This window comes from Sarcophilus harrisii, chromosome 2, assembly GCF_902635505.1.
Source record: "Sarcophilus harrisii chromosome 2, mSarHar1.11, whole genome shotgun sequence".
NCBI classification, from domain to species: domain Eukaryota; kingdom Metazoa; phylum Chordata; class Mammalia; order Dasyuromorphia; family Dasyuridae; genus Sarcophilus; species Sarcophilus harrisii.
In genome coordinates, this window is record NC_045427.1 from 585241184 (window position 1) to 585267529 (window position 26346).

General features: G+C 34.9%; 1 protein-coding gene and 1 long non-coding RNA gene across 14 annotated transcripts in view; one reads left to right on the plus strand and one right to left on the minus strand.

Annotated features, from left to right (window-relative positions):
- The window catches only part of PCGF5 (polycomb group ring finger 5), a 143674-nt gene that overhangs the window by 102424 nt on the left and 14904 nt on the right, over positions 1-26346 (plus strand). For 12 of the 13 annotated variants that reach the window (XR_004232500.1, XM_031956024.1, XM_031956034.1 and 9 more), the window contains 2 exons: positions 10754-10852; positions 13896-13985. Coding sequence is in view for 11 of the 13 variants with exons in the window: in XM_031956024.1 (XP_031811884.1) it covers positions 10754-10852; positions 13896-13985 (189 nt within the window). In the remaining 2 variants the exon portion in view is untranslated. Of the gene's footprint in view, positions 1-10753; positions 10853-13895; positions 13986-25270; positions 26302-26346 lie in introns of all 13 variants that reach the window. The other variant, XR_004232501.1, reaches the window with a different exon arrangement.
- LOC116421909 lies at positions 999-23663 on the minus strand. The gene is made up of 4 exons (XR_004232502.1): positions 23605-23663; positions 18440-18525; positions 13081-13122; positions 999-1077 (listed from the first exon to the last, which is right to left on the minus strand). It is a non-coding gene; the product is annotated as an uncharacterized LOC116421909 (long non-coding RNA).

The window sequence follows — 26346 nt, forward strand, 5'->3', positions numbered from 1 at the left end:
GCATAAGAAGACCAGTACCCTGTTCTCTCAGCCAATTGTGTGCTCTATTGGAGATAACAACAGAGGCCAGAAATAGTTCCCAATTGAGGGTTGTGCAAAAAGAAGAAGGAAGATGTGGGCCAAGGCTTCCAGAAGACTGAGGCAGAGAAGGTATATAACCTAGTGCCAGCTACTCCTTTCAGAATTACTATGGCAGCCAGATTGTAGAATCATGGCCAAACAAAATCTGCCTATTATATTCAGGAATATAGGAGTGGACAGCACTAGGCTATTGCACAGTTCCAGTTCAAAATTGGAGGCTAAAGAGATATGCTAATGAAAGAAAATACAGAATACTATTTTTTCTTTAATTATTGTATTGTATATATATATTTTTCCAAATACATAGATAATTTTCACCATTCACTGTTGCAAAATCTTGTAAATTTTTCTCCCTTCCCCCCATCTCCCTGAGAGAGCAAGCAGTTCAATTTAGGTTAAACATGAAATTCTTCTAAACATATTTCCATATTTGTCATGGTGAGCTTCCCCCCCCCCAAAAAAAAAAAAAAAAAAAACCGATCAAAAAGGAAAAAAAACATAAAGCAAATTAACAACCAAAGAAGGCAAAAATACTATGCTCTGATCCACATTGTCTCCATACTTCTCTCTCTGGAGATAGATAGTTCTTTCCATCACAAATCTATTAGAATTGCCTTGAATCACCTCATTGTTGAAAAGAGACAAATCCAATTCACTTGATTATCACATTGTTGTTATGGACAGTGTTCTCTTGGTTCTGCTTACTTTACTTAGCATCAATTCTTGTAAGTCTTTCCAGGCTTTTCAGAAAATACAGAATACTTTGAAGAAATTGTGTTAAGTGAAGAAAAGCCCAAGAGTTAAACTTAGAAGACTAGCATAATTCCACAAATATAAGTAGAGCCTCAGAAGAGAAATAGCTTGGTTACGAGAACTCCCAAGAGTGATTTGAAGAAATGAACAATGAAATTGGAATTGAAATTAGAATTCTTGAAGAAAATGCAGGGAAAAAAAATAGAACAGAAGGTGAAATTCTTCAGCTAAGTAATGGATTTTCTGAAAAATAAGAAGGGAGAAAATAGAATATAAGATAAATATTAAAATGAAGTAAAAATATTGAAATATTAGGGGAAAAAAATAAGGTATTTATTGGGTGTTTTTTTTTTAAACTGACTTACAAAAAAGGAAAAATATCAGAATTCCTTAAAGTCATGACCAAACAAAAAACTTGAATCCTATATTCCAAAGAAAATAGCCCATAATTAGTAGAATCTAATAGTTGCTTTCTGAAAGAAATCCTCCATTGAAAATACCCAGAAATACTTTAGCTGAAATTCAAGTATTCAGGTTAAAAAAAAAACACTGCAAGCCAAAGTATAAAAAATTTAAGTACTGTGGCTTTGGATTATTCAAGACTATGTTGCAGCAACTATAAAGTAAAAGAAATTATGGAATATACACAGGTCCCGATACCTGGAGATTAGTCAAGCTTAATACTCTTTTGAGGGGTGATGGTCATTCTGTACCTTCCCCTCAACCCCCTGCTTTTTGCTGAGGCAATTGGGGTTAAGTGACTTGCGCAGGGTCACACAGCTAGGACATGTTGTATTTGAGGTCAGATTTGAACTTGGGTCTTCCCGACTTCAAGGCTGGTCCTTTATCCATTGCACCATCTAGCTTCCCCAAATCTGCACCTTTTGACAAATGTGGTGACATATTTTTGTAATGCATCAATACCTGAATTTGTTTTACCTGCTTTAAGAGAGGGCTTTTTTGGGGGGAGGAGAGTGAAGAAATTAAAGTGTTAGAAATTCAGAAAAAAAAATTGGTGTCAATGAAACACTTTTGAAAATACACAGAATAAGAGAAAATAGAGTACAGAACAGTAGGATAATATCATAATTCTGTATTAACTTTAATAGAATAGGGCTTCTTTGGGGAAGAACTCCCCCTAACAATGAAGGTCATGTCTTCTCTGCATTTTATATTTTAAAAAACTATGTAATAAATGTTCAGATGCAATCCTCTTTTTCATGCTTTATGTATTGAAATCTTTATTTCTGTTGATATTAGATTCAAAACGAAAATGGAGGGGAGAGAATCATAGAATTTTAAATTATCAGGGATTATTTCATATCTGTGATGTTTTTTTCAAACATGTCTGCCTATTTTAAGTAATATGCATTTCTAAACATCTTGAGAGATATCATAGGTGCATTTATGTTGCGTGTATTTTTTCTGCACTTAATCTACTATTTTTACAGAGTAGAATGAGCAAATTTTTCTTCTTGAATTGATTTAGTTTTATTTTAGCTCTCCTTTAGTTTTATTTTAGTTATTGCCATCTTTGGAGGTTTTTGTTTAAAGTTTGCAAGCACCTCTCAAATTTTTAAAATGTATATTTTCTCTTGTTGGAAGAACCTATTAATATAGCACTTTAAGGATGTAAATATTTACAAACTACTACTTTGAAAACTTTTTCTTTTTTAGGCTGTCAGGGTTATTTGCCCAGGTCACTCAGGTAGTCAGTCTTAAGTGAGTTTGAATTTGAACTCAAAACCTGACTATAGGGCTGGTGTCCACTGTACCACCTGGCTGCCCCTAAAGCAATATATAAATTGAATCATTATTATCCTCTCTCAGGTTCTTGATATAGGAGTTGTAAACCATTCAAATTGAAAGACATAAATTTTGGCCATACCCTAATCCATGAAACTCTTCACACTTTGCCTTGATTATTTTCATCTACCTGCCCATAATACCAAAAGCAATTAGTTAAGGTTTTATACCAACAAATTTGACATAGTCATCAAAAATTGTTGATACAAAAAATAACTGCTATTGGAAGAGTCATCAAGGAATTGTCACTAGTAGATTTAAGGTAAAGGATTAACAAGATTAACATAGGTATTTAGAGTACTGAAACTCAATGTGAGCTACAAACAGTGATGAATGCTCAGGATAAATTCTTTGAAGCAATCTTTTAAGGAAGAGAAGGATCAAGAAAGAAACTAAACTAGTGTTCCCATGCTCTTAACCTTTGTTTTTCTCTTTATCTCCAGTCCCTGGTACAGTTGTTGACACAAAATAGGCATTGATTGAATAAATAGATGGGTACAGTCTTAAAGACCCCCTGGTTTCCTCAAATTCCTATGGGAAAAATTTTTGGCCCATTCACATTACTTATTTGTAGACACTTTTTGAATTGAAAAATGGCATGTAGAACTAAGTAAAATATTCTAGAATTGCACAGTATTGGGAATTTGGACTCTGAAGGCTGAAGGCTATCTGTAATAACTCATACATAAAAAGAATCCTTACTATGATATGCCCAACAAATGGTCTTACCATTTGTTCTAGAAGACTCCTTTCAAAAAGGAACTTACTGTTTCCCAAAGCAACTCATCTTGCCTTTGGATAGCAGCTCTAATTATTATAGTTTTCCTGACAAATTTTCCAAATTGAACTCATTATGATTTCTGCCCATTGCTTCTGGTTCTCCTCTGGAATCAAATGAACAAATCAAATCCCTCCTTCAGATGATAGCCTTTTATATATTTGAAGACAGTTTTTTTTTTAATTGATAATTATCTATTTCTTATATTATCATAGTTATTCCCAGTCTTTTTTCCCATCTTCCTCCCAAAGACATCCCAAATAACAAATACTTTTTTAAAAAAAGAAAAAATTAGCACAAATAATATAGCCTGAGATTGCATTATTTTTTTTTTTGGAGGGGGGCTACAGATTCATATTAATTTTGATATCCATTGAAGCTCACAAATCTTGAGAATATCTCCTTTCTAATCATGCATCTCCCATGTTACTCATATGAAAATTGTTTGAGTGTGTGTGTGTGTGTTGTGTGCCCAAAAGTAAAATAATTCCTACTGAATTTTGTCTTCAGCTCTGTGTTCTAGTTTGTCAAGATCTTTTTGTATTCTGTCATTTATAATGTTAGCTATTTCTTCTAGATTGATTGATGTCATTTGCAAATTTGATTAGCTTCCTACCTGTGTTTTTATCTAAATTTTTGGTAAGGGCCAAGGACATATCCCTGGACAATGTGAACTGTTCTGAACAAAGTAGTACAATAGTATCATCCCCTCTGGACATTATGCCTCTTAATTTCTGTTACTTCTTTTTTTTTTTTTTTTTTTTTTGATGCTATGTGATCTACTTGACTTTGTATTCTACTAAAATCCCTAAATCTTTTTGAGATTAACCAATAGCTATACATTTTCCATCCTTTACTTATAAAGTAGATTTTTCTTAGATTTAGCTTAGTTTTCTAGTCGAGATCTTTTTGGATCCTGGCTTTGGTACCCAGTGTTTTATCTCTTTATGCTTTATGCCATCAGCAAATTTGATAAGCACATCAGGTGAATTTTTATTCTGTTTCTGATGAATTTGATAACCCCAAGCCAAGAACAGATCACTAAGATACTCTACTAAATATCTGATTACAACTTAACATCTTTCCAATTTAATAGCAAGCCATTAAGGACTTCATTAGGTTGCCCATTCAAACCCATTCAGTCTCTATCCAGATACCTGTCCCATCCTCTAGCCCATATTGTCGTATCTTGCCCAGGAGGATGGCACAAGAAATTTCCCCAATGTTGTTTTGAGATCTAGTTTGATGATGAAGAGAGAATCAGCCTAATCTAACACCCTTAGGACCCTGACAGAAAAGGAAATGATGCTAATTTGGCACAGCCTTTGCTTTAAGATAGCTTGCTAATTCTTGTCCTTAGCATCTCACTTTCTTTTCAAGATGTTTGCTAACCTTTGCCATGAAATGAAGTGGAGATGACTGTCCTTCCAATTTCTTCCATTAAAAACAAATGGCACATTTTGCCTTTGTTTGGGTACTATGTTCCCTCTCTCATTATGCTTTATTTTTTAGCTAAGCAGCCACATTGTTCTATTTCTTCAGCATCCTTGTTTCAAATGAGTTAGGTACTTCTTTATTATTATTCCATTAACCCTTAAACAGCAGTACTCCCTGTTCTTTGATCATACTTTTTTTTCCTCTTATACTTAAAGCCATTTTGTTGTCCTTAGTAATGCTTGCCAGCTTCAGCTTATTCTGAAATGGAGCACTTCTGCCACTATTCTCCCAGACCTATTTGGTGCTTTTGCCTTTAGTGTCGATAATGGTTTCTATCTACTACATATGTGTTCATTGATGAGCATTATCATTGGGCTCTTTAAACAACTTTCCCTTTTCCTACTTAATAGAATTGTTTCTCTTTAGGATTTAAGAATTTCATTCTGGACCCTGGAAGAATTTTAGACCATTGGAATCTGGTCTATTCTCTGACTTCCTTTGAAATGTTCTCTCAAAATCTGTACTCTTCCCTTTCCTTCTTTGACATATTGTAAGTTGGATTAGGTTTTTTTCCTCCTCGTGATTTCATTTTTTTTTTAAATCTCAGCAACTGTTTCCTGTTCTAGAGGTAAGAACCAGGTTCAGAGTATCCCTTCAACTTTTAAAACATTTGTTAAAAAACTGTTAGGTGTAGAGCATATTCTTGTTCCCTACTTTCTAGGAGTTTACATTAAAGTGGTAGGTTTTCAACATGTACACAGATGAATAAGTTAGAACAAACTCCTGGGGAATCAGAAAAGGCTTTGTGTTAAAGGTGCATCTGAAACTAATCCCTTCTTGGAAAATACAGTTCAAAACATACCTTTTTGAAAGCCTAGAGGGAGAAGATGGGGTACTAACATCCAAGAGAAATCCAATTGGATTCAAACATTAAAAAAAACTACACAGACATACACACATGAAATGGTCTAAATTTAAGAAGGCAGAGCCACTATGGAAGTCTTTAAATTTCAAGCTGAATAGGTTGGTTTGTTTGTTTGTTTTTGCCAGGGAAGAAATAGAGGGCTACTGAAGATTTTTGAACAGAAAAAAGGATGTTGCTAAACTTCTTGTGCTTTAGGAAGATTATTTTTGGCAGCTGTATTGGGGAATGGATTGGAGAGAATAGAGTCTGAAAACAGGGAGATGAATTAAAGAGGCTCTTAGTTGTCCAAATCAGAGTGGGAGAAATACAGGGTAGTAAACTATAAAAGTGGAGAGATGGTAGTAAATGTCAAAGATGTGGTCCTAGTACAATTGCCAAAACTTAACTGGTTGAATATAGGATATAGAGAAAAGGAAAGAGTGAAGGATCATTTATATAGAGTTTTTCAACCTGGCATTATAGTAGCCTCAATAAAGACAGAACTTTTGAAGGAGGGGCAATCTTGAGGGGAAGATAAATTCCATTTAAAATGTTTAGTTTGAGATGGTGGTAGAGAATAGCTAAATGGAGGTCTCTTGAAGGCAATTGGCAGTACTGACTTGAATTGAGGAAAGAGATTAAAGGCAAGATAAAGATTTATATAGAGACCATAAATGAACTGATTTCATTACCAAGGAAAAAAATGTAGAAGAAGGAGGAGATTCAAAGCAAAACATTGGATATCAATTCTTAAGAAGTGGGAAATGAATGAACCAGCAAAACAGAATAAAGAGGAGCAGTCATTTTGATCAATGTTTCATCTTCTGCTTCCATTAGTTGCGTGTTGCTGGATACATAATAAGCATTTGGAAATGGCTTTTGAATGTCCATAATACTTCATTTATGGTTAAGCATAGTTTTGTAGGGTATGTTGTCTTGAGTTGCAGCTTGAGCTCTTTTGCTCTTAAAAAAAATTATCCTGTTCACTTCTTCAGTTTCTGGTGGGTGCAGAATGCTATTGTGCTATTTGAATTTTCTTAATATATGAAAATCTTTTTCCTAATCACTTGCAAAGAATTGTTGTTTGTTAAATTTAACATGAGTGTTTTGGAGTTTGCAGCACAGGACTTTTTTCCTGGAGGCTGTGTATTTTTTTAGTTGGTATTTTGGTTTCTGTTTTCAGAATTTTTAGGTGGCGTAATTATTTCTTCCTTTTGTTCAGGTTTTTTGACATGTTCTTTTAGCCTTTAATCCTTAAATTGTCTGTATACATTGTATGTTCATGTTTAATGTTACACTCTTAATATAAATCATGTTTTCTTTTAATGAAACTATTTGCTTTCTTAAGATTGTTCTTCATGTCTCTGTAATTGCACTTTTTATTTAATATTTTCCCCCAATTACATTGTACTTGTATTTCTTATTGATGTTTTCTCAGTTGTTTCTTTGACGAGATTTACTGTTATAGATTAAATTTTTGTAATCTGCCAATTATTTTTGTTCTAAAGCATATCAATTCTGCTTTTGTGATTTTTATTTTCCTCTTGAACTATTTAGGAACATTCTGCTGTGGTTACATGCTCTCTTGAGCATCTACAGATAACTCTTCCTCATCAGTTTCAGTCCTTTTCCCCTTCTTTTCCCAGACTGCTTGCTCACTTTTTCACTCTTTCCCCTTTGATGGTGGTTTTCCCAGACAAGACTTCAAAGTTGTCTCAGCTTTCCTCTGTGCTGAGAAATCCCTTTTTCACCCACTTCCATCTCTATGCAGTGATTTCTGTGGGGACAGAATAGGTCACTAGCTAGATCCCATTTTCTTTTCCTGATGGAATCTTTCACAGATGCTTCAGGGTCTCCTGCTCCTTGCTTCTCTGACTGGACATTTATGTTACCTCCCTGAGTCTTCTTCAGATCAGGGTGGAGGAGGGGGCTTTGTGAGCCCTCTAGAAATTAGGATCATACTTCTCTGAGATAAGTTTCACACATTGTCACCTCATTAATATTCTTATTGTCTTTGACTGTGGAGATAGCAGAAATTGCTTTAATTTTTTCATCTAACTCCTACTTTGGAGAAGTTTAGAAGCAATAAGAATTAGGGAAAATGTCTAGTCCATGATCTGAGAAATCACTTTTTAAAAGAAGTAAATACTGAGCAATTTTTCTGAATTTTCTGCTAGAACATACTATTTTATTTAATTCTATTCCTCTGAAATACAGATGATTTCTATATCTTTGGCATTCTACCATCTCATTTACTTTGATTTATCATGTGTTTTCTCAGTCTCGTTCTTTTTTGATTTTGTTCAGTTTTTCTTCCTCTTTGTTTTTGTGTTCTTAATCTGTCATTTTATTTTCCTACCATCCACAGTTTTGAAGATTTTTCTGTTATGTATTCTAAATGCCCTACCCTCATGTTTGTTTTATTTATTTCTTAGACCTACCTTCAGTACTATTTTCTACATTTATTTCTTTTAATTCTGCTATTGCTCTTTTCAGTTATTCTGGAGATTCTTAAAGCTTCTGTATTCTAATTTCTGGAAGAATATGTTGTAGAAGTTTATCTTTGAGAATTTCTAAGATAGTTTTCTTTCCCCATAGTATTTGTTAAATGTCTTGGCTTCTTTCCTTTCTTGTTTGCCTTCCTTTTTTTTTCCTTTGTCTTTCTGTTGCATTTACTATGGTGGTCTTGTATTCAGCTTTCTCATTTATCATCAATCTACTTTTCTTTTATGTTAGATATGCTTATGATAGTCCTAAAACTGTTGGTTTCTCTTCTTCTGGAAAAATATATTTTGTGCAGGATAAAGACTTCAGGGTATTCAGGAAGTGTTAAGCTAAGCTCTGAGGTGTTAACAGGTTAAGTGTGCCATTAAGAGCATTTGGTTCCCGGCTGGAGATGCAGCCATGGAGAAAGACTCCATTTAGGGAGGAGAAAGAAGCGGGTGCTGTGAGTAGATGGACTGTTCAGTTTAGGGTATGTAGTTTCACCTCAGGAACTCAGGGCAAGGTCTGGCAATGAGTGCCACAGGACAGAACTCACAAGTTGGAGAGGAGAAACCAAATTAAAATGTAATTGGATAATGTTCAACAAAATAAACAAAAATACAATAAAACAGTGTTTTTCTAAGTCAGTTTGTGGGTGGCATTCAAATTTATTTGAATTTGATGCTGCTTATCTAAGGTTATCACTATAGAATTATGGGTTTTTGCTGGGCCCTGGCCTTACCTGTGCAGATGGAAGTCTTATCTTTAAAGGAGCTCTGAGTGAAGCTCAAATACTGGATGTGGCCTGGCACCGTGATATAGATCAGTGAAGGAGAGGAGCCTGCAGTTTGGTCTAGAACTTGCTTTTTAGAAGAAGTGCACTGATCCTGGAACATTAGCAAGCAGTATTGAGGGAGGAAAGGATTGCAGTCCAAACTGGGTCTAAAATCAGGGCTCTTTGTTGGAGGAAGAAGTGGGTTATTGGAACTAGGTCTGACCCAGAATCTGTGTTACCTTGGACTTAGGCATGCTCTGGTCTACAAAGTAGGTTGATAATTCTGGTTTTTTGTTTTTTTTTTTCTTTGCATTAACTTTGACTTAGAACTTGGATTCAGATCCCCATTTCTGTTGCTTATTGTCTCTGTGACCATGGGGCTGGTCCTTCTCTGTACTAGATCTCCTTTTATTTGAAAACAAATTAGAACCCTTTAACTTTTATTTTAGCAGATCCTTCATATCAATATGTGCCTCAAGATGGCATTTTTGGTATAGTAATTAATTGGTAAATGCTTGCTGATTAATACCTTTTGGGCAGTTGTCTTTTGCTAATTTGGCAAAACCTTTATCTCCATTTCTTTCTGGTCAGTTTTTCTTAAGACGCCAGGTTTTTGTAGTAAACAATTGAGCTTTTGGAAATTTGGAGCTGAAGTGGGCATATGTGTAAACAGTAATGACTTGTGGAGAAATACTTTTTTCACCAATAAAATTAAGCACTTAGTTAAGCCTTTTTGAATAGTTAGTCTGGTCCTCAGATGATAGTGATACAGCCCAGCACTAGGTCCATGACTTAAAACTTTCTGGCCTGTCAAGCCTTTCCAGAACCTGCCTTCTATTAGCACTTCATTTGAGCATCACTTCCATGGCTCTAAAGGAGAACTTAAGTGGACAGAATAAATGTGACTATGATGACACGCTTCTGTGTATCTACCTCTTTAGTAGACTGGAAGATTTCTTGTTTTTGATCTTATAGCACTTAATTTTTATTAAGTTTCCATATTCTACTAATACTCCAGTTTTGGCATTAGTATGGCTTACAGAAATTGAGAGGCCTCAATTGGCCTAAGGCTGTGAGGAGTAGACCAGTTTGAATTGGAAAAAGGATATTTTATCATAGTGTGAGTATCCCATAGGGACCAATTCTTAGTTGTCATTAACTTCCAGATTTATAACAGTAATAAGCTACCAGAAAGAGAAATGGTAGAGGGTTGGTTGTTCATAACTTCACATTAATTTATTCCCAGACACTGTATGATCTTTAAAGTTTCTTTCTTATTTTGATATCATACTAAATAACAAATATAAATGAGATAATTGCCTCATAATATGGTTTTGATTCTTGTAAAATGATGGCTTTGATCGGTTTTTTTTTTTTTTTTTTTTGGCAGTAGTAGTGTCTCGGGAACTTTCATTTTAGTTATCTTCTCTCAAATATAGTGACTTCTTTACAAAACTTCTGAATATTCAATTTTTCTGTCCATTTGTAATGATTTTCCTAACAGAAAAAGTACACTGTTGGGAAATAGCATTGTGAAATGTAAACTGGGGGAGAGAGAGGCATCATTAAGGGAAGTAGTTTAATTCCAAGTATTAAAAAGCTACCTTTAAAAAAAATTCAAAATTAATTCTTAAATGACTATCAATAAACTTGGAACTGGCGTTTATGTTAAGCAGCATAATTAACAAAAGTACATTAGCATATTTTGACTAATTGTTTAATTTATTTATATTAGGGTTTAATGAAGAAATTTATCCGATGTTCTACACGTGTGACTGTGGGAACTATTAAAAAATTTCTAAGTTTAAAGCTAAAGCTTCCAAGTTCTTATGAGGTAAGTTGAAAAGTCATATCTTTCTTTTGATGTTTATTACTAATTTGATTTCAAATAAAATTATAAAGGAAAAAACGGTAATATATTTTAAATTTTCTATTTTTTAATTTTTTTTATGTTTTTCTCCTACTTGAATAGGATACATTTAGAGAATATTTAATTCTGTTCATATATTTCCTAGTATGATCACATTAGAACTTTGAGAAGACTTTGTTAGTGTTTTGTGAACAAAAAGAATGGCTTTTATTTAGTAGAGTTGATCTTAAATAGTCTCTAGATAAATAACTTTAGTTTGGTTGGTATAGTAGGTTAGCACAAATTTTAGACAGATTCCCTGTTGCCTTTGTTAATTGCAAAGTAAATGGATTTCTATTCTGAACTTTGGATTTTGGAACCTGGATTTTAATTTTATTCTAATAATACATAAAAGTTTATTTGGGGGAGAGTACTTAGGATTTTTATGATCTGTAACATTCTCCAATCTCTCTTTTCCTCTGCAATAAGAAAAGGGCTAAGGTTCCTAACTTCCAGAGATGAAGAAGTATTCTAAGAAACTCTAGTAAAATCAATCATGAGATTTTCACAGTCATCTCTGATGTTGATCCTGTCTCTCTTACTCCAGGTTGTTCTGAACGAAATTGACACATAGGACAGTTTCTCAATCTTAACACTTTAGCTCAGATCTAGCTTAATGCTATCCAAAAATAATTTGTAGAAAGCATTTTTAATCTCCTTTCAGATGTGTTCCTTAATTTCAAAGAAAGAATTAATCTTAACCTATTTATTAACATCGTAGAACTTGGAGATAAAAAGGACCTCAGATCATCTCAGTCCTCACTTACGTGAGGAAATTGTCCCAGAGAAATGAAATCATTGGTCTAAGATTTATAACAGTCCTAATATTTTGCACTTCTTTGCCAAGTATAAAGACTGTATGGTTTTAAATGATGATGTCTTTGTAATAGATATCTACATATTCCAGGGACTTTTTTCAGGATCAAGGTTTCTATAGTCATTATGTACGGTAATACATATTTTTTATTATTATTACAAATCTCAAACTATGTAGACTTAACTTGATTTTCCTTAGGCTTTTCAAATGAAGGAGAATTTCACCTTACTTGATTATAATGTAACTTGAACTATTGGCTCAAGGTTTAGAAAATGTTTGATGTTTTAGGGGAAGGATTGATTGACTGTACCATTTGAGAACCTGGGGGGTAGGATGGGTTTAAGGTAACCAGATTTTCAATTGCCCAGGGTGATACTGCTATTATATCTTCAGGTGCTTCATCCATACATACTCTTACCTTGTTTGAACAAGTGCCATTATTTTTTACTAATCTCTACCGTGACCATTTCCCTCAGCTTCTGAAAAATAATGAATGTATTTAAAACACATTATGTTTTCATGCTGTGGCTTGAACTTTACATTAGTAGAGTTTATCTGTCTCTTTGAGGATGAGGAGATAAAATTTATTTTTGAATGTATAGTTTAGAATTTGAACCATTTATTAGAAAACAAGATCCCAGAAAGATAATTTTTTTATTTTAAAAAACTATTAAAATATACATGCAAAATCTAAAATTTCAAATGAGTACTGATAATTTTCAATATAGAAATTGATCTTTTTTTCTAAAAGTAGGTTGGTAAAATGATTCTTTGGCATCTGGTACATTTCTTTTTAAAAACACTTACTCATGATGATTAGAAAACCTTTCTCGGGTTTGTAGGAAACCCCACAACAACCTTTGATCCATATCATACCTAAGATTTAATATTGTATTAATATGCAGCTATGGAACTCAGGTACTAAGTATGATAGAATATTCAGAATTCCACCTTGGTATTCCTGGAACCACATCTCTAAATCCTAATATCCTGGCAATAGAATCATTAACTTCCCTTTCATATCCCCATCCAATGAACAATGAAATTTGAGAATCACACAGCTCCAGTCCCTGGCTCCTGACTCTTAAGCTATAAGGAAGAGCTTCTTTCCTAGAAAACCAGAGGAACAGTGGTGATTGAAGAGCAAGGATGGGAGCTTGAGTGCACAGGTAGGGGTAAGGAGAATAAGATAAAGGGTAAGGTAAGAAGTAGTGAAAAGGGAATAAAATGAGGATTTCATACAAATGTGTCAGTGAATGGAGAAAAAGGGAAGGTGTAAAGGGGTTAATGCAAAAAGCTAATTAAAAGCATCATGGAGATTGTGGGTTTTTCTTACCTTTTACCGTAAGTACTTTAGAGCTCTCCTGAGGTCAGAGGCCTGTGAAAAGAGAAATACCAAATGATCCATGGCCCAAGAGACCTCATGGTAATAGTGGGACAAGATATTACCTCCTCTTCCTCTTTCCTTTTACTTCTAGCCTAGTTCAGTGAAACCTTTCACAAGCAACTGCTGTGAGTTGAGTAGAAGGGACTTTTAAGTGAAAAGAATTTTAGCTGTGATCATTCTAGAATTATAATTAAAGCTAGAAAATAGCTTTGGGCCATATAGTATAGCCCTTTTATTTAATAAATGAATTCATTGATAAGTTTAAGACTGTGACATAATTAACTATTTACATTAATTTACCTAGGAATAATTCTAGAAATTTTATCAGAAATTTCTAAACTGCGTCAAAATTTTAGATTTTCCAAATCAAAAGTTGTGAAAAATAAATGTTCTATTAGAGATGACTAAAGAGAGCTAAATGGTGAACCCAAAATCACCTGAGTATTTGTTTGTGTTAATTAAAGATAAATCACAAAAAGATGCCTGAGACAGTTCTGATTCCATGAGAAAAGGAAATTATAAAAATAAATTGTGTGGCCAAATACTGTGAATAAACTTAAGATTCAGATACAAGAGGGCCATGTAACCAAACTGTACTATACAGTAACCTGACATAACTTCTGTTTACCTGTAGATTTGAGTCTTGTTTATCCATGAGCCTTATAATTTTTTCTAATTATTTGTACTTATCTGAAAATGTAGAGTAATTTTTAAAGATATATTCAAATTAACATGTTCATGGATGTGTTGTTGTTTTTTTTAAGCTGGATGTTCTATGCAATGGTGAAATTATGGGGAAGGACCACACTATGGAATTCATCTACATGACACGATGGCGACTAAGAGGAGAAAATGTAAATAGTTTTTCATTCATATTTATTTGTTACTTCTGCATTTCATCATGTACAAATTGTCCTTCTAAGATTTTATCCAGGGTTTGTATTGGATTAGGAGAATATAAAAGAATATAGGTTTACTATTGTTTCTTATTGCATATAGAGAAGAAGAGGCTGGTTTGGAAAAGGTGTCTAGTAGTTTTATGTTCAGGTTTTGCAAAGCCAATCCAGGGGCAAAATTTATTATTTCGCCTACATGGTCAAGGCATAAAAGATTGCTACCAGTTGAGTTTGAGGGTAAGAGTTAGCTAGTGTGATATTGTTCTGTGTGTAATTCAGGAAAACAGCCTTACCTCTGTCACAGACATTCAGAACTTTAGTAACAACCTCAAAATAATAGAAAAATTGTTTTTCCCTCATTTGGGTATTTATTAAACATGTACTATTGTGTAAGATCTTTGTGTCCAGTGGTAGGTTTAAAAAGATGAAAAATGACAATCCCAAACTCAAAGAACTTCAAATCAGTATGCAAAGTAGAGAGTGATGCTGTCAAAGGCAAGATAAAGATATTCTAGGAAGAGTAGAGGAAGGAGGGAATACTTCTCACTTAAGACCTTAAAAATATATATTCTGTGGCAAATTGATAGGGAAAATTTTGAATCTTCTGCCTCTGCTTATGAGGTTTAGAATTCAGAAGGTGGTTGGATAATTAAGTATGAAATTGTATCGCAGCAGCATCTTGTTTCATCTATTATTCCAACTTTAGAGATGGAAATCTATTTTTGGCTAAGGATAGGCAAGAGGAGCTGAGCAAAGCAGAACTTTTCTAATTATTTAGCATACTGTATAAATATATAAGTCAACCTACTTTCTAATAGTAAGTGAAAAATTAGGTCAGAGTTGAGTAAACCTATAGTTGGCCAAAACTCCTAAAATTATTGTCATACTCTTCTAGTTCTCTTTTAGGTGTGGGGGAAATCCCATGTAGAAAAGGGAGCACAAAAAAAGTTTAAAAATAACTTTCCCAGACTTTTAGATCATTTTAAGAACTACAGATGGCTTATTCTAGGGCTGAAAAAGATTGTGCACATATCTTTTAGGCAGTCTTAAAAAACATGCAAAAAATTAGGAGAAATATATTGATAAATGAATTTCAGTAAAAATTTTATTTAGTAATAAATTTTGAAATTTTGTAAAAGATTGTTATATACATAAAAATTTAGAAATGATTAGACTTCAGGATCCCAGTAGCTCATTTCCTGTTAATTCTTACTTAAGTTAATTAGAAGTGCAAAACTGTAGCCCTAAAGAAATTCATTATGCTGCCCTTTCTTTTGAGCTTTTTCTAAAAACGATCAAAGTCATGTTTGATTACACTTTGGAGGACCAAAAGATTTTTTATATTTAATATTTTTCACATAGTATCTAACATGATTATTATTTGTTTTTTGAAATAATACATTTACAGCAATTTATAAAGCTAGTTTGGAGTGCTATTTGAACAAAATTAGTCATAATAGAGGTTCAAATTAATTTTAAAATGAGCGCAGATTACAGTATATAGCACATCATATACATAGATAGCTAGTGTGATCATAGAATTGAATAATTGATTAATAAGAGTATTTAGGATTCTATTTAAGTGATTTCAAAGAATTTGGAAATAAATTTGAGAGCATCATGGAGTAGTGTTGTTCAGAATAGGAGGACTTTGGTTCAAATACTGCCCCTGATACATAATGACTGTGTGTGTACCCCTGAGTGAAAAAATTAACGTCTCAGCTCCCCAAGCAGCATTGTATAATGGGTGCCAGTTTGTACTGGGTAAGAGAAATTCTTGATCAGGAGCTTCCTTTAGTAACGAAATTAGGTCAGTTTAGAAATGTTAAATGGACTCGAGGTCGAGGCAAAATGGCCTAGTAAAAGCAGGGATCTGCCTGAGCTCTTCCTCCAAACCTTTAAATAATGACTAAACAAATTTAAGACCAGCATAACCCAAAAAGAGACAGTGAAAATTGAACTCAATTTGTATTCATCTCGATGATTCAGAAGACCAGTTCAGTATCTTAACAATAGTTCCTCAGGATCATTATGTGAAGCTTCTATTGTGTTAGTGATATATGGGAGCACTATGGTAAATATAAATTTTCCATTAATAGGATGCCAGATAAATCAGTCTTTACAAAAATTACACTTTGAATGAAATAAATTTAATCATAGTGGATTTTTAAAATAAGCTCACAAGTTTTCTTATGGATTTTCTGACAAAATTCTAAAGTATTTGGGTATGCTTATTTGCTTTAAAGAAGCATTGGGTATGCTTTAAAGAACTTTTCAAAAGTCATTTAAAGATGAAAACTCCAATTCACACTAATAAGAATTAGTAAAGAAAAGTCACTTACTTTCTATTTGCTTCAGTTTCCTCAAATATTAAATAGGAATAGGTTGTGGGGATCAAACAAGATAATAATTTTAAAACACTTAGCACAGTTCCTGGCAGATAGTAACCAGAACCTATTGCATACCTAGAATATGCACCTAGAAACGAGTCACAGTACCTCATGAATATATATATTTGACAACAACATTGTAAAATGCTGTACAGCTTTGTGCATAATTCAGTGCTTAGTGCTCACCTTTTATACATCAAGTTTTATATAATGCTATCTTAATTTATTCTCATTTATACCTGATTCCTTCAGTGAGATATAATGAGGTTTTTTGATTCACTTTTAATTTTTAGCATCAGCTCTTTCCATCCTTAATTCACTACAAATGATGTTATTAAAATTGAACATAAACACAAAAGTTAGCCTTATCTGAATAGTTTGCAATATGAAAGGCATAATTGTGTAGCAGAAAAACCACTTTATTAATACACAGATTTAAACAGAAGGATAAAGGAACTTCCTTTTACATATACATAAACAAACTTTAAAGTATGATCTCATCTAGCCCAAGCCCCTTATTTTTCTTTTCTTTTTTTCTTTTTTTGATGATAAGAATTTTTAATGCCTTCTTTCCCTTATTTTTCAAAGAAGGAAATTGATGCCCAGAGAGGTGAGTGACTTGCATTATTAATTAATGGTAGACTGAAATTAGGTAGAACTTAGATTTCTTGATGGCCAAACCCAGATTCTTTCCAGTTTTTGTGAACCAAAGTTTCATTTATTGTTACTTTTACTAAAACATGTCAAGAAATCCACATAATTGTGAGCAGATATCTTTCTGATTTAAACCCATCCTTCCAAAATTTAATTTCTTTAGGTTTGTTCCATTATTACAGTGGCACAAACTGTTTTGTATAAACCTGTGGTAATAAAGCACTACAAATGCAGTGTCTTTGAATTTCTGTTGCTATGGTAACTCTTTTTTTTTTACATGCATTTCTCAGCCTTCCGTAAGGCTAAATTTCTTTACCTTGCATTAGCATTGGTTTTTAATTTAATTTCTTCTTTCTTAAAAATAAAATTAATTTGTAGAATGCAAAGATCAATAATAGTATGACATAACTGTATCAGACCACAGCTTCTTAGGAAGGAATAGGTTAAAGAAATCTGTAAAATATAATCAGGGTTGACTCATTCTGCCAGATAATCTGGAGAAATTTTTTCTGAGGATTTAGGGTTTGAGAATTTTTATGCTTTGCCCTAAGAACAAGGTTTAAAATACTCAGAATTGATAAAGAGAACAAATAGGTCTGTTTCATCTTTGTAGTAAGATGCTCATGAAATGGTAACACCACTTTACTAATCTTTTCACTAAGTGATCTGGGGAACCTAGAGGTAATACATTTTTTTTTTTTTTATCTCTGATATCCTATCAGATTTTGTTGAGTAACCAAAAATAAAACAAAACCTACTAAGTTAAGTTTCATGTTATAAAAAGATTTATCCCAAGCCTTTGAAGAAACTTTTCAGAAGTTGGAGTTTAAATTCTTCTGTTCCAGAGTTCTAACCTCTCTAATTGGGGATTTTGTTAGGGCTATAATTTGAAAAATGGGCGAAGACAAGGCTATGCCCTATCTTCTTTCTTCTTCTGTGTGATCTATCATCTCTAAAGATTCACAACTCCTGCCTTTTTCATGTAACCTTCCATTAACCATTGATTTCACACCAAAACTTTAGTGTTTTTCTAGGTTTACCATAAGAAAGCATAAGGCTTGAGAAATTCTTAAGAAATCTTGGATAATTAGGTGAAAAGTCATAACATTAGGTCACTCCCCCTCCTTCTTAACCAATTGTCCCTCTCCCAGTGCCCATCCAAGCTCAGATTCTGTCTGGGACTGCAGCGTCTACTTTGGAGACTACCCATGCAGGAAAGACATTGCCAGAAAATGGTGGTTAGGGGGTGCTTAGAGCATTAGGATTGGCTGGAGAAAATGATAACATTCAGCCTGGAGAAGAGAAAACTTGAAGGAAGAATATGTTCTTCATATATTTAGAGCATGGCTGTTGAGAGATTTAACTTACCTGGCTTGTCTCCCAAGAGGAGATTAGGTCTGATGAAGGGGCATTACAGGACAACAGAGCTTGACACGCCACGAGGAAGAGCTCCGCTGTATAAAATCAAAAAGATTGCCTCATAAGGTAATGCATGCTGCCATTTTGGACAAGCATATGCAGAGGCTGGATGAATGCTTGTCAGAAACATCATTGAGGGAAATCATTCATTGAGTGATAGCTTGGACTTTTTTATGTAAAGTAGTTGCTGTCGCTAGGCAACTTCAGGTTTACACATAAACATGTATTTTCATAAGAAAACCTTTCCAATTATCCCCATGGTGATCTTCATATGCTCTGTTGGATTCCTTATTAACCTTTAGTTTAGTGTTATTTTTTGTCTGGGCCTGTCATTGTTTCAGGGAACGCACAAAAAGGAAGCTCCCTCTACTGACATAGACCTGCAATTGCCCTGAAACTCCGAGTCTTCATTACCTCGTACAGTTAGAGTCTAAATAATAATGTCCCTAGCCAGTGTATGTCAGAACCTAGATCCAGGTCTTCAGGACTCCAAGGTCAGCCCTTTGCCCCAGGCGCAAGTCTGTCTCTTTGTAAGCACACGGGCGCAAAATTCCCGGCTCTGGTAGGCTTTCACAGTCATATTTAGCACATGTGAAGTCTTTTAAAATGAATTGCTTTTATTTTGATTGAAAACTGTGACCCAACAAGGTATAGCCAGGGATTAAAAGGAAGTGATTCACAGAGGGAAGATCTTAGAATTAAGGGGGGTTGAGAGAGGCTTCCTGTGGAAAGTAGGATTTTAGTTGGGACAGGAAAGAAGCCAGCAGACAGAGATGGAGGAGGAGAGCCTTCCTAGCAAGGGGAACATGGTGGACAACACTCAGCTGAGAGATGGAGTGTCTTATGGAAGGAAAAGTAAAGAGGCCATTATCACTGGATTGAAGAGTGTGATGTGTCAGAAGCTTGGGTTGTGAGGGGCTTTGAATGCCAAATAGGGTTTTGTATTTGAACACAGAAGTGATAGAGATTTATTTGGGGTAGGGGAAAGTGTGTTGAGGTAACATAGAAAAATTGCTTTGGCAGCTGAATGAAGGATGTAGCAAGAGACTTATTAACCCAACCAGGAGTCTATTGCAATAAAACACATTTTAGAAAGCTTTTTCTTTTAATCAGAGCAAGAATAAAATTAAAATCTCATTAATCCTTAGTTAACCTGAGATACCACTACATACCTGTCAGACTGTGTCTAGAATGACAGGGAAAGATAATGCAGAATGTTGGAGGGGATGTGGGAAAACAAGGACACTGATACATTGTTGGTGGAATTGTGAATACATCCAGTCATTCTGGAGAGCGATTTGGAACTATGCTCAAAAAGTTATCAAACTGTGCATACCCAAAATCCAGCAGTGTTACTACTGGGCTTATATCCCAAAGAGATACTAAAGGAGGGAAAAGGACCTGTATGTGCACGAATGTTTGTGGCAGCCCTCTTTGTAGTGGCCAGAAACTGTAAACTGAGTAGATGCCCATCAATTGGAGAATGGCGGAATAAATTGTGGTATATGAATATTATGGAATATTATTGTTCTGTAAGAAATGACCAACAGGATAATTTCAGAAAGGCCTGGAGAGACTTACATGAACTGATGCTGAGTGAAATGAGCAGGGCCAGGAGATCCTTATATACTTCAACAACAATACTATATGATGACCAGTTCTGATGGACCAGGCCATCCTCAGCAATGAGATCAACCAAATCATTTCCAATGGAGCAGTAATGAACTGAACCAGCTACGCCCAGAGAAAGAACTCTGGGAGATGACTAAAAACCATTACATTGAATTCCCAATCCCTATATTTATGCCCACCTGCATTTTTGATTTCCCTCACAAGCTAACTGTACAATATTTCAGAGTCTGATTCTTTTTGTACAGCAAAATAACGGTTTGGTCATGTATACTTATTTTGTATTTAATTTATACTTTAACATATTTAACATATATTGGTCATCCTGCCATCTAGAGGAGGGGGGTGGGGGGAAAGGAGGGAAAAAATTGCAACGAAAGGTTTGGCAATTGTCAATGCTGTAAAATTACCCATGCATATATCTTGTAAATAAAAAGCTATTAAAATTTTTTTTAAAAATCCTCAGTTAACTAGAATTTGAATTAATTAGAAAATCCCTACCCCAAAATTCAAATTAGGTATTCTTTATTAATGGAAAGCTTTTAAAATCATAGATTTGGATCTGGAAGATACCTTGGAATTCCTTTCTCCCAACTCACTGATTTTATAGGTGAAAATATTTGAGACCAAACCAGATCAAATGAGTTGCCCAAGATCCCACAGTTATCAAGTGCCATAAGCCAGGGCATTGGCCAATCTGTTGCCCTTTTCATTACACCACAGGAGGAAAGATTATCATATAATAGGAAATAGTCCAAAGCAAAATGCTTTCACATTCCATTGAGAGTGATATTTTATGGACTAGTCTAGAAAATGATTTTTTAATAGCTTTTTATTTAGAAGATATTTGCATGGGTAATTTTTCAGTATTGACCCTTGCAAAACCTTTTGTTCCCATTTTTCCCCTCCTTCCTCCCACCCCCTCCCCCAGATGGCAGATAGACCAATACATGTTAAGTATGTTAAAGTATATGTTAAATACAATATATGTGTACATATTTCTACAGTTATTTTGCTGCACAGGAAGAATCAGACTTTGAAATAATATAAAATTAACCTGAGAAGGAAATCAAAAATGCAGGCGGACAAAAACAGAGGGATTGGAAATGCTATGTAATGATTCACACTCATTTCCCAGAGTTCTTTCTCTCGGTGTAGCTGGTTTTATTCATTATTGAACTGATTTGGTTCATCTCATTGCTGGAGATGGCCACGTCCATCAGAATTGATCATCATATAGTATTATTGTTGAAGTATATAATGATCTCCTGGCCCTGCTCATTTCACTCAGCATCAGTTCATGTAAGTCTCTCCAGGCCTTTCTGAAATCATCCTGCTGGTCATTTCTTGCAAAACAATAATATTCCATAACATTCATATACCACAATTTATTCAGCCATTCTCCAATTGATGGGCATCCACTCAGTTTCCAATTTCTAGCCACTGCAAAGAGGGCTACCACAAACATTTTTGCATATACTAGAAAATTTCCCTCTAGAAAATGATTTTAAGCAAAATTACAGCATCTCAGGAGTGGAAGAGATTATGAAAGCCAATGGGACCCAAATCTTAATCCTAAACAAATCTCTTTTCCATTCTAAAAATAAGTAACAGTTGATGTTTATAGAACATTTGTAAATTTGCAGAATATCCTACATTCATTAGATCATTTACTCTTTACAACAAACCTTGAGAAGTAGTTAACTACAAGTGTTGTCCTCATTTTACAAAAATGGAAATTGAGTCTCAGAGAAGGGAAGTCACATAGCAAACTGGTGGCAGAGCCAGGGCTTCCCCCAATCTCCCCCCGGTCTCTGGCTCCAAGGTTACTGCTTCCACTCTCCTTGTTGCTGCCTTCTCTAGAAACACTGACTCAAGATTGAACTTGGGAGAAGTCGCCAACAACTCTGTGACCCTGGCATGCCTCTCTGAGTCTCAGTTTCATTAATCTGTAAAATGAAGATATGGGAGACTGTCATAGGGTTGTCATAGCTCTGTGTTGGGTGGTTCTCCTTGGAAGACTGGGAGGTCTGGAGTTCATGTAGCGCACTTTAAATAGGGGCCTGAATGGGAAAAAGGAGGCCCTGCCAAACTTAAAGATTTTTCTTTGGCGATCAAAAATGTAGCTAATTCCCATGAAAAGCCTCCTAGAAACAGAAAAGAGAACTTTCCCACCACTCTGTTAAGAAAAGGATTCCTGAAGGCCAAGTTGGGAAGATGTCCCCCACCTGTAAGAGAGGCTGTGCTCCTCTGGGAGAGAGCCGATGGGAAGGATCAGGTGACTCCATTAACCAAAGTGTGTTCATGCAGCTAGTTACTTTTCCCAAAGTCCTGATAGTTTGCACTGACCCATGCACATGTGTCCATCTGGCCAGGTTTGGGGTGGGGTGTTTGTCATGGAACATAATTTAATTAATTATCTAGGAAAAAGATCAGAACCCTGACCTTAATTTATCAGCATCCCTACTGTACTGTGCTTCCTTAAGGAATGGAAGAAGCCAGTGTGAAGAGTAGGAAGGACACTTCAGGCCTAGCTGTAGAATTAGTCCTGCATGGAGTAAGACAGTATTGGGGAGAGAAGCTGGAAGATAGAAAGAAATCAGAACATGTCAAAAAAGGAAGGGGGTACCAGAGCAAGAAGGGGAAGGGAAGTATCAGAGAAAGCTAAGACTGACAGATGTCACTTGAACTTCAAGAAAGTTTAGAACTTATTAGAAACATTTGAACTTATAAAAAAGGGTTCTTTGGCCTTGCTGGTGAAACAAGACAGAATTTCACAAAATTACAAAATAAAATTTGCTACATGGTTTCAAATTTCATCCACACATTTTAGCCCATAATAGGCTCTGTTTAGTGATGAAATTGTTCCAACCTTAGTATGGCCCTTTCCCCAGGGAGTCTTAAACCATTGGATTCTTGAGAACAAGAAATCCCAGACATCTCATCTCCTTATCCTGATTTTAATTTTCACTCTGTTCCTGTCTGCGCCTTCTCTTAGAAGCCCTCCTGTCCTATTTACCTCTCTTATTCTGTAGAGGAGGAATCTGAGACTTTTCAATAGGGTAAGTGAATTTGCCCAGAGACATGCAATTAATTAGCCATTACTAGCCAGGATTTGTTCTGACTCTAACTATAAAATTCCTCACACTACCTTGTGCTAAGTAAGCTCTACCCTCTGTTGACTAAGTCCATTCAATTTGAATTCAATTCAGCAAAAGTTTACTAAATTGACTGATATTACATATTAGGCCTCAGTGATGCAGAAACAAATGCAAAAAGGTCCCTGTTAGGCAGAATTTATATACACCTGAGCCAACATTCCTTCTCAACTCCGTGCCTCTTTCTTGACTAGATTGCTAAATAAAATTTCTTCCCCAAATAACCTGCTTCTACCCTTCCTACTCTGTCTTATATGTTTAAAAGAATTAATCTATGCCCTTACATCAAAGTCATAAATATCTGTCGCAAAGCATCTGCCCACTTACCTCCCATCTTCTTGCTGGTTTCCTGGAGCCATTCCCCCAAAGCAGCCATCCAATAATTGGATTCTGTTTCCCTGGGTCATCTTTAACACTTTATGGCTCAGTAATCCTCATGCTGATCCACCAAACATATTTCTGTTTGGAGCTATTGAATATGAGCTGTTCCTCAGTCACGGGCTGTCCCAAAGTCATTCGTTTGGATTTGGACCCAAACTTTTAGTCCAGTAATTTTTCGGTTGCACAATGCTAGGATGTTGAGTGCCTAGATTTCTTTCCCCAGAAGTTTGCTCTGTTAATGTTACAAAGTTGTTTGAAGCAAAGGAACTTTATAAACTATAAAATATATATGTGTAAGTAGTAGTTATATTTATTTTGAGAACCTCTTTTAAGTGGATCATTCATTAGGAGGAGTGGCTAGCTCAAGCCCTCTTTAATTCCCATTAAGTTTTGTCCTCTTGTAGTTAGTCTCTAAAGGTAACTTGCCATAATCAATTATACAAAATTTATGCCCTAAAGCTGCATCCAACTCTTACCAATGAGCTCAAATTTTGAAGGTTTTCCTTTCAATCTACTTAGGCTTCATTTAAAAAATCAGTTAATAAACTACTTCTTTGAATGTACCAAATGATCCTCTGAAATTAATTTATTGAAAAAAGCGAATACACTTCACCTCTTAGTTCTTAGGGTTAAAGAATATAAACAGTTTAGCTGGTCTGCTTCCTACCTTCAGTTGAATAAAAGATCCTTATTTTATAGGGTGTTAGGCAGCTAGCCTTGGATCTCAAAGCTCTGTGCTTTAGTAGGGATGGTGAGACACAGATAATAAAAATTGATAGGATTTCTTAAATTTCAGAACTGAGAGAATCCTTAGTAATCTTCTAAAGTGAGCCTTTTATTTTTTAGATGGCAAAATTGAGGCCCAGGTACATAAATTGACTATCTCAAGGTCACACAAGAGTTTTAGAAGTAGTGAGTCACAATTTGAACCTACATGCTTTAACTTCAGTCTCAGTTCTTTCGATTTGGTTGGAACCACATTTGGCTTTGTTAACAAAGTGATCCCATTCTCCCCATGAGCAGATTATAATTCAGTCTGGCCTGGTGAGTGGGGCGAAAAGGCCTCATTCTGTCCAGTAAAGATCTAGGTCCTTACAGAGAATTTGCATCCTCAAGAGGAGCGGTCCATAGTGCTGGCCCAACCAAGCATGCAGTGGTAGACTTCGTGGTATCTAGAGGGAGAATTAACAGGATAGCCTCCACTGTGCAGAAGGACCTAGTAAATGTATATAAATTCTACAACTTAGCCTTACTGCTTTAAGCTAGTAGAGAATTTTTTTCATATAACTTGTCAAAGAGTGATTTTCCTTATGATCCAAAATATAACTCTATACATCATATGGTGACTTTTCATCTATAGGATAAAAGAGAACTGAGTCATAGGAAGAATGAGGAATAAAAGTAGGAAATAAGAAGAAATAAAAATAGTTCTGGTCCTGCCTCATTCTTCTGTCTAATGTCTATATTTTGGTAAAGATAAGACTTTTCCAACATTATGAATTGCCCCTGTGTTTTTCCAGGAAACTCTGTCTCCAGATAGTACTACTGAATCTGTTTTATTGGATAGTTTTTACATTTTCCATTTTACTTTATCTTTTTGTTCTGAAAATAGGGGGAAGTATCACAGCATCTTCAACTTTTAGAGGAAACAATCTGTGCTGCTCTATTAGTTTGGTTCTAGAGGAGAAAAAGTTTGTTCAAATGCAGAATTGATAGAAATGGAATAATGTTAAAAATGCCTTAAAATCATTGGAAATGTTTGTGGGTGCCATAAATAATAATTTAGAAAATTTTATGAAGCTTTTAAGTAATTCTGAGCAAGTTTCAGAAGTGTTGCTAACAACCCACAGCCAACCAGAGGAGGTTGCAGGAAAGAGGGGAATTTTATTTGTATTTATATAAAATTGGGAATAAATGGAATAGTATGGAATAGATGTCAGTTAACACACAAGGTAACCCTAATGATAGCGAGTCATAAGACCTCCAAAACAGAGGTCAAAACTGAAAACATGATTGGGAAAATTAAAAAAAAATACATAAAAATACTATATAGTATAGGTGATATTAATTTGAGGTTTTCTAAGCTAATATACAGCCAGCAGGGATCTGTTTATACTGGTTTGATGTCACTGCTCCAAAGTAGCTTTTTAACCTCCTTTGAAACCATGACAGTCTTTCTTTTCCATTGTCTCACCTGCTGTTTTTTGTCTCATTTACCCAAGCTACACTTCTTCCTCAAATCCATTTGTCATTTCTCAAAGTAGAAGGACTTCCTGCTGCTGTGGATAAATTACTCTTAGACATCCATTGCAGTACTAGTCCTTTTCACTAATAGCTGATGAGAGACGAAAATGGATACCCAATTGAAAATAATATTATACCAAACCTACTATCTAAAATGACTAGGAGCTAGCTATTCACAGAGTAATAGAAGTGCCTCAATTCACTCCATCGTGCCCACTTAGGTGATGATTTGATCTATTTGATCCCATCCATTTGATGCCTGGCCCTTTTTAGTTGCTTTACTTACACTATCAGGAAGCAATGCTATTTTCAAGAAAAGCAAAGAAGTCTTCTTGATTTGACTACACTTCTGAATAAAGAAGGGGAAAAGGACTAACTTTTGTACAGAGAACATAAGTGGTAAGTTTTAACAATCACTTAGGGAAATAATTTTTTTCTTTTGCC